Source organism: Vombatus ursinus, unplaced genomic scaffold, assembly GCF_900497805.2.
Source record: "Vombatus ursinus unplaced genomic scaffold, bare-nosed wombat genome assembly UNPS02014863.1, whole genome shotgun sequence".
Lineage (NCBI taxonomy): Eukaryota > Metazoa > Chordata > Mammalia > Diprotodontia > Vombatidae > Vombatus > Vombatus ursinus.
The window spans coordinates 1,394,686-1,408,258 of NW_020954641.1; the positions used below are offsets into that span (position 1 = coordinate 1,394,686).

Below are 13,573 nucleotides of genomic sequence, written 5' to 3' on the forward strand. Positions count from 1 at the left end.
CTATCCTTCAAGGATGTCTGATTTGTTATCCAAAGAAGTCTGGTCCACTATCCTTGCCCTTGCAGATGGACTCAAACAATGAACATTTCTTAGTCAGAGGAATGAAGAAACAGTTGATGCTCCTTCCAATTTCCAACCAATCATACTGTTCCCCCATGCCTCAGCTTTGTAACCTGTCATAACTTGTTCCCCACTAAGACATTCTATTTTTAGTTCTGTACACTCAAAAAAAAACTATAAATAGAGTAGTCATTCCCCACCTTGGGGTCTTAGCTTTGCTGGGGAAACTGAGATTGTATTTATTGGTAAATTTGCACTTTACTAATAAGTTGATCTTGCTCAGTCTACCTAAGTTTCAACTGTTACAAAACAAAGAACACCAAAACATAGAAATAGCCACTCAAGTACTTTGACTGCTCAGGGCTCTTCTGCTTTGCTCCATATTAGTCGTCCTTGATTCTCTTAGTCTCCATGCTTCAAGGGTATAAAGATTACCACCATAGTATAGCAGGTCTTTCTGACATTGTCTTGGAAAGCTAATCTTTCCCTGTCTTTATTTCCTAATCCCAAGAAACCTAGACTCTCCTAATGGGTTTTGGTATTAGATTCTGCCATCTTTATCCTATATTTCGACAGACTTCTTATCCTACTGCCTAGAGGCAAGGAGATTGTGTCTACATTCCCAAAGGTAATGATGAATGAGGTACTGACTTGGTAAACCTGTTGAAGGGTAGTGTCTGAGGTAAAATGAGAGGAAATTCCCACACTCTGGAGAAAGAAAACCCAGGAAGAAAGAAGTAGATATTTAATGTTATTTATTTGTGAAAATAAGCACAAAGTACACTGCTTTTTCTTACAATATTCAGACAAAAAAGAATTAGTAACTACCAACTTCCTGGTACTAGGTGAGGAGAACATGACTGGTATAGGATATACCAAGCCTTAGAAGTCATGGCAGTACACAGGCTTTGAATACCAAGGAGTCAGCACCGACCAAAGTGCTTAAATCGAAGAATAGATACATCGGGCCTAAAAGAGGGAGAGAAAGATAATTTATTTTCATGTGAAAATAATTCCTTTCTGATTTCTTATAAAAACCAAAAGCTCCTTCATGTATACTTATACATAAGTAAATATAGATGGCATTGCTAGTTGAACTTTGAAGGAGATTCTGTATTCAACTCTTAAGGTGGAGGTGAAGAGAGAAGCTCCTCCCATCCTTGCCATGGGGACAGCCAGTCCACCGGCACAGAGATGGGAAATGGCTGTTGCAGATGAGATGCATAAGTCAAATAGGGAGGTTGCTTCCCTAAGGTTACACACAGGATTGTCTTTAAGTCAGAGGATAATTGAAAATGACCAAATGTTTGTGAAAAGCATGTTATTTTGTCCATAAAAGTCTTGTGAGCAAATGGAAACAGAAACCACAGCCCAAATTCAAATCAGACACTTGGAATTAGCTGAGATTTGTAAGACTTCTGGTTAAGAAATGACATATCTATAATCTATGTAAATATATGGTTATCTTTGGAGACAGAAACTTCCCTCTCAAGAACTTTTCAAGGACTCATGGTCTTTTTAAATGGTTTTATTTCCCCCTAACACCAAACCCCCATATCTCACCCATTATTCTATCTGAATTTGTATGTACTTATCTTTTGTACATGCTGGACAGTCATCCCACCAACAGAATTCATGATTTTGGGAGTGAAGAATGGTTTCATTTTTGCTTTGGAATACTTAGGCTCTAACACATTTCCAGATAAATAGTTAACATTTTAAATTGCTTGCTAGTGAAGAGGGCAGAATCAAGATGGTGGAGTAACAGGTAATCACTTGAACTCTATCCAATTCCCCTCCAAACAACTTTAAAGTAATGCCTCAAATTGAATTCTGGAGAAACAGAACCAACAAAAGATGAGGGTGAAATAATTTTCTAGCCCAAGACAACTTAGGAGGTTGCCGGGAAAGGTCTGTCTCACTTGGGTGGTGATTATCCCAAAAAGGCAGTGCAGAAAGCACAGGCCCTGTCTTGGGGGTATCTGATGCAGCTTACAGATGGTAGCAGATTAGACAAGTGATCAGAAGGAGATTATAGGGGCCTCTCTGCTGGCACTGGGTGTAGTACATTATTGCATTGTCTCTACACAATTCTGGGTCATGGACCAAGGAGGGAAAATACACTGGTGGAGAGGAGTGCTTGTGGTTGCTCACAGGAGAGCAGGGGCACTTGTCTAAGGTCCAGGGTTTAGAGGAGCACTATCTCTTGCAACCAAGTTGCATTCATGAACCGAAGGGACTGAAATTACTCATGGGCACAGGGAAGCAGGTACACTCCTCTAGGTTCTAGGATCTAGAAGAATGCTTGAAGAAGGTTCTCTGGCCAAAACAGAAGCTAGGAGAGCAGTGATCACAGATCTATTTAGATCAAGCCTTCACAACATATGACCTGTGGGCCTCTTGCAGGCCACCAAAGAGGCCTGCAGGTGGTATGTTGTGTAGGCTTGTTTTACATCTTCTACATTATTCACAGGCTACCTGAAATTCTTTGACTGGCTGCAGGTTGTGCAAGCCTGATTTAGAAAATACTGCCCTGGAAAAACTGAAAATTTTCAGACACTCAGAATAAACTCTGAAAATAATTAACAACTTCAGCAAAGTTGCAGGATATAAAATAAAAGCACAAAAATCAACATGTCTATATATGGCCAAAAAAGTCCACAGGAAGAGATAGAAAGAGAAATTCCATTTAAAACAGCTGTAGAAAATTTAAAATAGTTGGGAATTTACCTGCCAAGATAAACCCTGGAACTATATGAACCCAATTACAAAATACTTTTCTCACAAATACAGTCAAATTAAACAATTGGGATAGGCTGAGCCAATATAATAAAAATGGCAATTCTACATAAATAAATTTATTTCTGAAGTGCAATATCTAAAAAAACTAATAAAATTATTTTAAAGAGCTAGACAAAGTAATAACAAAATTCCAGAAAAGGAAATGAATGGGAAAAAATAAAGGAAGGTGGACTAGCATTACCAGATCTATACTACAAAGTGATAATAATCGAAATAATCTGCTACTAGCTAAGAAATAGAGAGGTGGATTAGTGGATCAGATTAGGTACACAATACACAACAGTAAATGACAAAAGTGATTCAGTATTTGATAAATGCAAAGATCATTTTGGACAGAACTCATTATTTGACAAAAACTACTGGGAAAACGAGAAAGCACTTTGGCAGAAACTAAGTAGAGACCAACATCTCCTACCATATGACCAAGTTCAAAATGAGTATATGGTTTAAAAATAAAGGATAATATCATAAACAAATTAGGGGAGCACAGAATACTTTACCTGTAAAATCTACGGATAAGGGAAGAGTTTATGACCAAACAAATGATACAGAGCATTATGGGATATAAAATGTATAATTTTGATTACATTAAATTAAAAACTTCTGCACAAATAAAACAAATGCAGCCAAGATTAAAAGGAAAACAGAAAACTGAGAATTTTTTTCCAAATTTCTCAAATATATAGAGAAGTGATGCCAATTTATAAGAGTACAAGTCATTCCCCAATTGATAAATGGTCCAATGATATCAATAGGCAGTTTTCAGAAGAAATCAAAACTATCAATTGTTTTGTGAAAAATATTTTAAATTACTATTAATTAGAGAAATGCAACTTAAAATAACTCTGAATTACTACCTTTCACCTATCAGATTGGCTAGTATGAAAGAAAAGGAAAAGAACAAATGTTGGAGGGAATATGAAACATTGGGACACAAATGCAATATTGATGGACTTGTGAATTGGTCAACCATTCTGGAGAGAAATTTGGAACTACATCCAAAGGGCTATAAAACTGCCCATACTCCTTGACCCATCAAGACACCTATTAGGTCTTTATCCCAAAGAGATCAAAGAAAAAAGAAAAGGATCTTTATGTACAAAAATATTTATAGTAGCTCTTTTTGTGGTGGCAAAGAATTAAAAACTGAAGAGATGCCCATCAATTGGGGAATGGCTGAACAAGTTGTGTTATATATAATTGTGATGGAACACTATTGTGCCATAAGAAATGATGAGCAAGATAAAAAAAAAAAACTGGGAAAACTTATATGAACAGATGCAAAGTGAAGTGAACAGAGCCAGGAAATCATTTCACACAATAAAAGCAATATCATATGATGGTCAACTGTGCATGACTTAGCTATGCTCAGCAAAACAATGATCTAAGACAATTCTAAATAACTTATGAAGAAAACTGTTATCCACCTTCAGAGAAAGAATGGATGGAATCTGAATGCATATTGAATCATACTTTTAAATTTTTCTTTATTTTTCTTGTGTTTTTTTGTCTCTGATTTCTTTTGAAATTTGACTAACATGGAAATATGTTTTGCATGACTGCACATGGTATATAATTTATATCAAAGTGCTTGCCTTCTCAAGCAGGTGTTAAAGAGGGACAGAAGGAGGAAATTTGGAACTCAAAAAATATAGAAAATGAATGTTAAAAATTATTTTTACAAATTATTGAGAAAAATAATATGAAATTTATTTGAGGATTAAACTGAATGGAAATTAAGTAACAACATGCATTGTCGCTGGTTCCTGGGAATGCTTTTGCTGTATTTAGGAAGAGTCAGAATATTGCTTTATATACTTACCTCATTGCACTGCAAAATACGCATTCATTTTTATATGTTATACCATTCTGGGCACAGATAGGATTGTACTCTTGGGTGCAGTGGTATGACGGTTGGTTTAAATACTTGATACATTCAGGCTGCCAGAATCATAAAGACATGTAGTTTGGATCAGATATCACTTATACAAAGAACCCTATGCCTTGAGGATGCACCGTATTAGAGCCAAAATAACTAGATATTAAGATATCAAGGCACTTTGGTGCTTCCAGAGATAGAAATGCAGAAGTATGAGGGGGACAGCTTATGATACTTCTGGGTTCATATCCAGGCTTGTGTTTTCAAAAAGGAAAAAAATAAATAAATCAGAAATCTTGTTCTTCAAAATTTACATCCAGAAGCATAAGGCTATCTTTCAACATAGTAAGCAAGTAATTTTGGTCTTCTAAATACTGCCTATCTTTTCGAGACTGGCTAAGTCCTGCATCCTACCTGAAAGCCTTCTCTCTTCTCTCTAGCCATGACTTATCTCCCTTTTCCTGAATTCCTATAGTAATCTAGGTCTCCTCAAGTGAACTTTGTGCTTGGAAATACATTGTATCATTTCATTTAATAATTTAGCTAACTCACACACAGATGTCTTGCCTCTCCAATCAGATTGTAAGATAGTTTGAACTAGAGTTAGAACTGAAAAAACTTGTGAGAACTTCTTTATCTTACATGAGGAAAGTGAGGTCCAGAGACATCTACCGTTTAAACTCAGCTCCTCTGACTCTAAATCTACCCTGCTTTGTGTACCACAATGTTACCTATGCTTTCTATCTGGCCCCACAGAAACTAAAACACATCTGGATACACCCAATGCACTCACTTAAAACAGTGAATTGAACTAAACTGAACAGACCTGATCTGAGCTGCATATTATTTAATGAGTGGGTAATTCCTATTCCCACTGATTAAACAGGAGGAGAAGTCATTCCAATTCATTCATTGAAGCAATTACAGACACTACATGAACACCTAAAAGTCCACGTTTAATGCTCATTGTAAAATGGGGAATGTAAGCCAGGGGAAAATGAGGCAGATGAGAAGAAACTGAATTGTCTACTTATTACCAATGTCTGCACGAACAGTAAAAATCCTACTAGGCTATTTCTGCTTGAACTATAGGCTTGACCATTGAACAGAATTCATCCTTGAGACTATTTTCCACACACTTATTTTAATTTTCCACTACACCCTAGCCTCTTAATTGACATACAATCTTGCATTTTTATTTTGTGCAAAACTCATCCTCAGTTATCCCCATATTTCCCTTTAAAACTATATTGTTTTATTGATACTTTAAAAAAAACAACCTATTATCTATTCCCAAAGATGCCATCTTTACCCTAGTAGAAACTTCCCTTGTAATAAAGATGGACATCTAAGTAAATTAAGTCAACACATTGTCCTGATATGAAAATATATGCCTCACTCTGCTCCTGTTGGGCTGCTCCTCTGTTGAAAGAAAGTAATTAGTCAAAAAAAATAGTGATTTTTTCTTTCTCTTGGGTCTGCCTTTTCTGCTCTATCTCTTATTTATTAAAATATTTTAAGCTTGCCTGTATTCTTCACAGGAACATACTACTGCATACATGATGTCATATTTGATGCATTACATAAAATGATGGCAATAACGCATTGGAAGGGTTTTGATTGTTTTTTTTCTATTTTATTAATTTTGGGTATAAGGTATAATTCTCTGAGGAGGAAGGGCATATTAAAGCTATTCAGGTTTTGAAAAATCATTATTTTCTCCAAAAATTAAATGTTACTATAATTAAAAAACTCAGTTCACAACACTGAACCCCAATTATAGAGTAGGAAAAAAACTTACCAGGTCTATTTGACTTTCCATTCTGGAAAGACCTGGAAGAAAAATAGAGATGCAATAAATTATATTTTATACTTTTGGATAAAGTCACTTCATCTTTTGGTGGAATGAACCTAATCATATCATCTTTCAATACTCAGGATCCTACAAAAGATGCAGGGAGCCTACAACTGGTTGTATTTATGTGATATGATTGTCTAAAAACTACCACAACCAGCAGGAAATAAATGATAAGACAAAGTGCGGCCTGTGGTCAACCCCAAATATATGGGACATAGTAGAACTCTGGATAAATTGTGCTTTAGGATGAGTTTTGTCAAAAAAATTCTCATCTAGGAGGATGTTTTTGTACTAATCATTTCTCTTGATTCAATGCCAATGAAAACCTAGAGTATTCATCACTGCTAACTAATATACTATTTTAAGAGTTATTATTTTCATTGACTCAGAGATCATTAGAGTAGGAAGGGACCCTATAGACTGTATTATTCTGCCTTCCAATTTTATGCAAGAGGTAACTGAAGCCTAGTGTTGAACTTTGCCCGAAGTTATAGCAAGTGAGGGGCAAAGCAAAGTCAAAATTGCTGACTCCCAACCATGGTCTTTCTGCCACACAATATTGCCATCACTTTATGTAATGCATCAAATACATTAAATTCACCAATTCAGGGAATCACAATTTAAAATAAAAGGTTTCCCAATTTGATCCAAACATTTAAAACTCCCCAAAAAGAAAGGAACAACCTATTCTAAGCAGCAGGTAACACTAGTGCTTCAGAGAATTTTCTGAAAGATTAGTGGATTCCCACCAATGACAGAAATTTACCGACCTGAGGAAACAGTTAGTATTAAGAATAAAAGCCCAAAGAGGGCCTTCTTTATCAGTTGGAAGCAGATCATTCAGTCTCTGAGGAGTCCCTGGACTGGGTTTTCTGTTAGGAAAAAATATGTATAGACCAATAAAAGCCTAAGAACACTTTCTTATTAATAAAATGGGACTTTTTTTCAGGCCTCCCATACATGAAGGTCTGTATAAATTAAATTCTTTATTCTCTCACTTCCCACACCCAAAATGCTAGGACTGGAAAGCCCATTCTCCCCACCCCATCCCAGATCAAGACCTTCAAGCCAGCACAAATCATAACTCATCCTCCTCTATGCCTCAAAGACAGAATCGTGAAGATGGGCAACTTTCCCCATACAAAACTCTGTCAGCTCTCCTGAAGAGGGAGACAAAATGAAGCTTCATGTGTGTCACCATACCCTTGATCAGCCTTGACATTTCTCCCCATGAAATACAACATTGACAATTTTTCAGAAGGGTGAGATCTAGGAAGATGTCTAAACAAGAAAGAATTGGAGGGAAGGGACTTGGTCTCATTTGCAGTCTCTGAGTAACCTACCTGAAAGGGAAGAAGAGATGGACAAGAAGTTGAAACTGCCTCTCTTTTCCTTGCAGGACACGTAAATACTCTTAGCCAGTCACTCATCTCCAGGGATAAGTAAGGAGGGAGGTCAGCTGTTCTCAAGGGGTGGGGAGTGGGAGGGCAGAAAGCACTGAGGCAACAAATGCTCTACCCACAGGCTAGAGATTATCTCCTCATCTTAGGCTTTGACTTTATCAACATTTATAGCTCAGCAGGAGGTTGAAGGAACAGGGAAAATGGAAGAAGAGGCCTAGGAGGAAGTGTGAGAGGCATGAAGAAAAACATGTAAATAGAAGCTGAGCAGGGTAGTCTACAGAAGGGCATAGAAAGGAGGTAAAGGGATCTGGGAGCAGAGGGAACAGAGAAAAAGAGAAGAGAACAGTGAAAAACAGGCCCAGAGAAGACATGAAATCCACTAGGGCCCCTTCCTATTACTTTCAATTCTGACTGATGCATTGAAGAAATGAGTCAACAAGTATGATAGAGATCTGTTATTGTTTGTCTTTCCTACTCAAAGAAGACCAACGACATCACTAGGTAGTCTTGACATGTGTGATTTGGACTTAAGTGAGAACAAGCTGCACAAAGTCATTAGCCTCACTCTCTCCTCCAGAGTCATTGGAGTCCAGTGGCAAGACAAGAATGAAGATTACTGTTGATAAGCCATTTTGCAGTGGGTGACTTTGTACATTCTTAATTAAGGTATTTCCCAGGTCTCAGTTCATCTTAAGCCATGCCCATTCAATGACTAATGACTAGGTAAGAATGGAGACAAAACATAGAGTAATTTACCATGACAAAAATATCAATCTGGCATGGGAAGACCCTCACATTTTCTGACTAGAACAGAATACAGTTGCTATTTATACTCATTCTAAACAATAAAACCTAAACAATGAGCCACTAAGGCTTGGGTGGAGAGCTATAATTGGCCATTCAAACAAAACCAGAGCAAATTGGGTTTCAAGGGCAGTCAAGTAGTTTCATTTAAAATGCAAGAGACTTTTTAATGGCTATTTTTTCATAGATATATTAATAAATAAATGAAAACTGCACACAACAAAAAATAAATTATTCTAGGTTTTTGAAAAAAATTGATAACAAATTAATACTAGATATTTTTTTTAAAAAATCTGCTCATTTTATTTTAAACACTTATCTATTGGAGCAGATGCAAATCTGCTGAATTGTTAATTATTATCCAGATAATGTTTTTCTATCTTGTCTGTAATTATAGCATAAGACAATATATTAAATTCCTTCCTCAATCCGACAAACATTTCAATGCTTTTCCTCATGCATACTTGCATTTCCAGTTCAGTTTTTAGTGTTCCCTCCCTTTTATAATTCAATTTTATCTTTTACTTATTAATATGTGTTTTGTACACCTCCCAGAAGAATATACGTTGCTTCAGAGCAGGGAAACTTTCATTGTCCTCATCTTTGTATGACTAGTTCCTTCCATATAATTAGCACTTAATGTTTGTTGAATCTGACTGCAACTGATTCAATGATGTATTTGGTAAATTCTCTTATAATATTCTTGGGAAGAAGACAGAACAAGGTGAATAAGATACTTGTATAGTTCAGTGGATTGACATCTGATTAAACTACCTCCAAAACTCTCAAAATGTCAATTAATGAATTGACATCAAGAATCAATAGGAGGGTAGAAACAGGCAGAGAAAATGGAAAGCCTTAGGGAACAATCCCCATCCAGTGTTGTTCAACATTTTTATCCATGACTTAGATAAAGACATAGGTGGTGAGCTTGTCATATCTGCAGATTACATAAATCTTGAATAGACAGCTAATACATTGAATGATAGAATCAAGATGAGTGAGCTGGAATAAAAAAATTGACTAGGAGTAAATGTAAAGTCTTGCATTTAAGGTTTTTTTTTTAATTAGTGACTCAAGTGCAGAATGAGGAAACTGCACCTGAACAACTGATGGTTATTTTATACATAGATAAATGTATATATCTATATCTGATGAGTAAATGGGGAGGTGTGTCATAGTGTTGTCTTGAAGGACTTCGCTCAGAACATCCTAAGTCAAGCAAAGGCATTTATTGGGGTGATGAATACAGTGGACTCTGCTCTTTATGGAATGCCAGAGTGCCCAGTGGGCCCTGTTCCTCTGGGAGACAGAGCACTGAGCTGGGTTATGTGTCTTGTCTATACACAGTTTGACAAGATATGGAGGAGGGGATGAACTACTATAATTTAAGAAAATGAAAAGGGGAAACAAGAGAGGGGAGGGGAGGCTTCCAGGAGCTAAGGTGGCAGAGTAAGAAGTAAGTGAACATTGTACACAATAACAGCCACATTGTGTGATGACTAATATTGATAAGCTTAACCCTTCCCAGCAATACAAGGATCTAAGACATCTCCAAAGGCCTCGTGATGGAAAATGCTATCCACATCTAAAAAAGAACTATGGAGTTTGAATGCAGATCAAACCACACTATTTGCTATTTTTTTTCTTCTGTTGAGTTTTGTTTTCTCTTTCTGGTAGTTCCTCCTATTGGTTCTAATTCTTACTTACGACATCACTAATGTGAAAATATGTTTAATAGGAATGTATATATATAGCCTATATCAGATTGTGCACCGTATTGGAGAGGGCAATAGGGAGGAAGGGGGAGAAAGATTTTAAACTTAAAAGCATATGGAAGTGATTGTTGATAAATCAAAATAAATTAATAACTTTTTTTTAAAAAAAAAGTAAAGCAAATTGAAAAAACAAAAACAGGAGGTGGAGGGACCTAGGAATAGAGAAGAGGCCTAGGAGGAAGTGTGAGAGGCTTAAAGACAAAGTTTATAAAGAGAAGCTAAGGATGGGGGAGGAGGGCAGGCTAGAAGAGAAGATTCAGGAAAGTCAAAGAATATGGGGACAAGGGGCACAAAGAAAACAAAGGAACAGTGAAAAATAGGCCAGAAAAGGAGTAAAACACATCTAGGCCTCTTCCTATTATTTTCAATTTTGACTTTTTCACTGAAAAAGTGACATCCAGAGGGAGGCAAGCAGGATGGTGATGATCTGTAATTGTCATTTCTTCCTTCTCAAAGAGGACCAATGACATTATTAGGGGGTTGTCTGACTTGTCCAAGAAATCGATTTAAGTGAGGCCAAGTTGCAGAAAGTCTTCAACCTCACTCTCTCTTCCAGTGTCATTGGAATCCAGAAACAAGACAAAAGTCTAGACTACTGTTCATGTCCCAAAATGCAGTGGGTGACCTTGGCCTTTCAAAATTAAGGTCTTTCCCAGGTCTAAGTTTTTCTGAGGCCAAGTCCATTCAATAAGTAAGAGCTAGGTAAGAATTGAGATAAAATATGGCATAATTAATCCTTAGTAAAATATCAAGGCTGATCAGGGGTATGGCGATACACATGCAGCTTCATTTTGTCTCCCTCTTCAGGAGAGCTGACAGAGTTTTGTATGGGGAAAGTTGCCCATCTTCACGATTCTGTCTTTGAGGCATAGAGGAGGATGAGTTATGATTTGTGCTGGCTTGAAGGTCTTGATCTGGGATGGGGTGGGGAGAATGGGCTTTCCAGTCCTAGCATTTTGGGTGTGGGAAGTGAGAGAATAAAGAATTTAATTTATACAGACCTTCATGTATGGGAGGCCTGAAAAAAAGTCCCATTTTATTAATAAGAAAGTGTTCTTAGGCTTTTATTGGTCTATACATATTTTTTTCCTAACAGAAAACGCAGTCCAGGGACTCCTCAGAGACTGAATGATCTGCTTCCAACTGATAAAGAAGGCCCTCTTTGGGCTTTTATTCTTGATACTAACTGTTTCCTCAGGTCGGTAAATTTCTGTCATTGGTGGGAATCCACTAATCTTTCAGAAAATTCTCTGAAGCACTAGTGTTACCTGCTGCTTAGAATAGGTTGTTCCTTTCTTTTTGGGGAGTTTTAAATGTTTGGATCAAATTGGGAAACCTTTTATTTTAAATTGTGATTCCCTGAATTGGTGAATTTAATGTATTTGATGCATCACATAAAGTGATGGCAATATTGTGTGGCAGAAAGAGCATGGTTGGGAGTCAACAATTTTGACTTTGCTTTGCCCCTCACTTGCTATAACTTTGGGCAAAGTTCAACACTAGGCTTCAGTTACCTCTTGCATAAAATTGGGAGGCAGAATAATACAGTCTGTAGGGTCCCTTCCTACTCTAATGACCTCTGAGTCAATGAAAATAGTAACACTTAAAATAGTATATTAGTTAGCAGTGATGAATACTCTAGGTTTTCATTGGCATTGAATCAAGAGAAATGATTAGTACAAAAATATCCTCCTAGATGAGAATTTTTTTGACAAAACTCATCCTAAAGCACAATTTATCCAGAGTTCTACTATGTCCCATATATTTGGGGTTGACCTTCAAAGTTTCTGGCCTTGAACAGAACACAATTACTATTTATACTCATTCTAATTCATCAAAAGCTAAACAATGAGCCATGGAGCCTTGGGCTGGTGGCTATTATTGGCCATTGATGAAAAACAGAGTGATTTAATTTTAAAGGTATAGTCAAATAGCCCCATTTGAAACACAATGGGTTTCTTTAGAGGTATATTTGGAGAAATCATAAACGAAAACTACACAGTACAAATAGTAACTCCAAGTTTTTGAAAAATGATAATGAGAAAATAAAAATAAATAAATAATTTAAATTTAAGTCTACTTTTTTCATTTTTAGGACTTAGCTATTAGAGCACATGCAAATCTGCTAAATTCTTGTTATTATCCCGTTGTTGATGTTTCTCCATCTTATCTATAAATCTAGTGTAAGAATGCCTTCTTCAGTTCAATACGCATTTCAGTGCTTTTCCTGATCCATGCTCCCCACTTCCAGTTCAGTTGTTCATGTTCCCTCCCTTTTACAATTCTATTTTATGCTTTACTTATTAATATGTGTTTTGTAAATCTCCAGGACAAATGTAAGCTGCTTTACAGCAGACAAAGTTTCATTGTTCTTCTTTTGGTATGGCCAGTTCCTTGCATATAGTCAGCACTTAATGTTTATTGAATTGGACTGCATTTAATTCAACAATGTATTTGGTGAAATCTCTTAGGATATTCTTGAGGATAAGACAGAGTAATGTGAATAGTATAATTGCACAATCCAGTGGATTTGCATCTGATTAAATACCAAAATCTCAAAATGTTAATTAGTGAATTGACATCAATCTGGATAGGAGGGTGGAGATAGGCAGGGCAAGTGAAAAGCCCTAGGGAGCAATCCTTGTTCAGTGTAGTTCAATATTTTTATCCATGACTTAGATAAAAGCATCAGTGGTGAACTTATCTGCAGTCCTATGAGTCTTGGATGGACACCTAATATATTGAATGACAGAAATCAGATCAATGATCTGGAATCAGGAAGATACAACCTTCAGAGTTAGGTCTAAGAAAGACAAGCAGGATTAAGGTCTATCCATGTTTATTTTTCTCAAAGCAGGCAGCATACATGCATGGGAGTCAGTCTGAAACTGGGCTCACTTTGGGGTTAGGGTGAGCAGTTTATATATCCTTTCAACTGGAGTTGATGTCACCCCATCATCATTTCACCTCTGGACAAAGGAAATACCTC

General features: G+C 36.6%; 1 protein-coding gene across 1 annotated transcript; it reads right to left on the reverse strand.

Moving 5' to 3' along the window:
• Positions 1-900: 900 nt before the first annotated feature.
• On the reverse strand, positions 901-8,004 carry LOC114027658 (serine protease inhibitor Kazal-type 10-like). Its single transcript, XM_027841725.1, has 5 exons — positions 7,943-8,004; positions 7,370-7,471; positions 6,543-6,574; positions 4,685-4,803; positions 901-1,029 (listed from the first exon to the last, which is right to left on the reverse strand). Exons 2-5 carry the CDS (start codon positions 7,437-7,439, stop codon positions 984-986), a joined length of 267 nt encoding a protein of 88 aa, XP_027697526.1. The 5' UTR covers positions 7,440-7,471; positions 7,943-8,004; the 3' UTR covers positions 901-983.
• Positions 8,005-13,573: the final 5,569 nt, after the last annotated feature.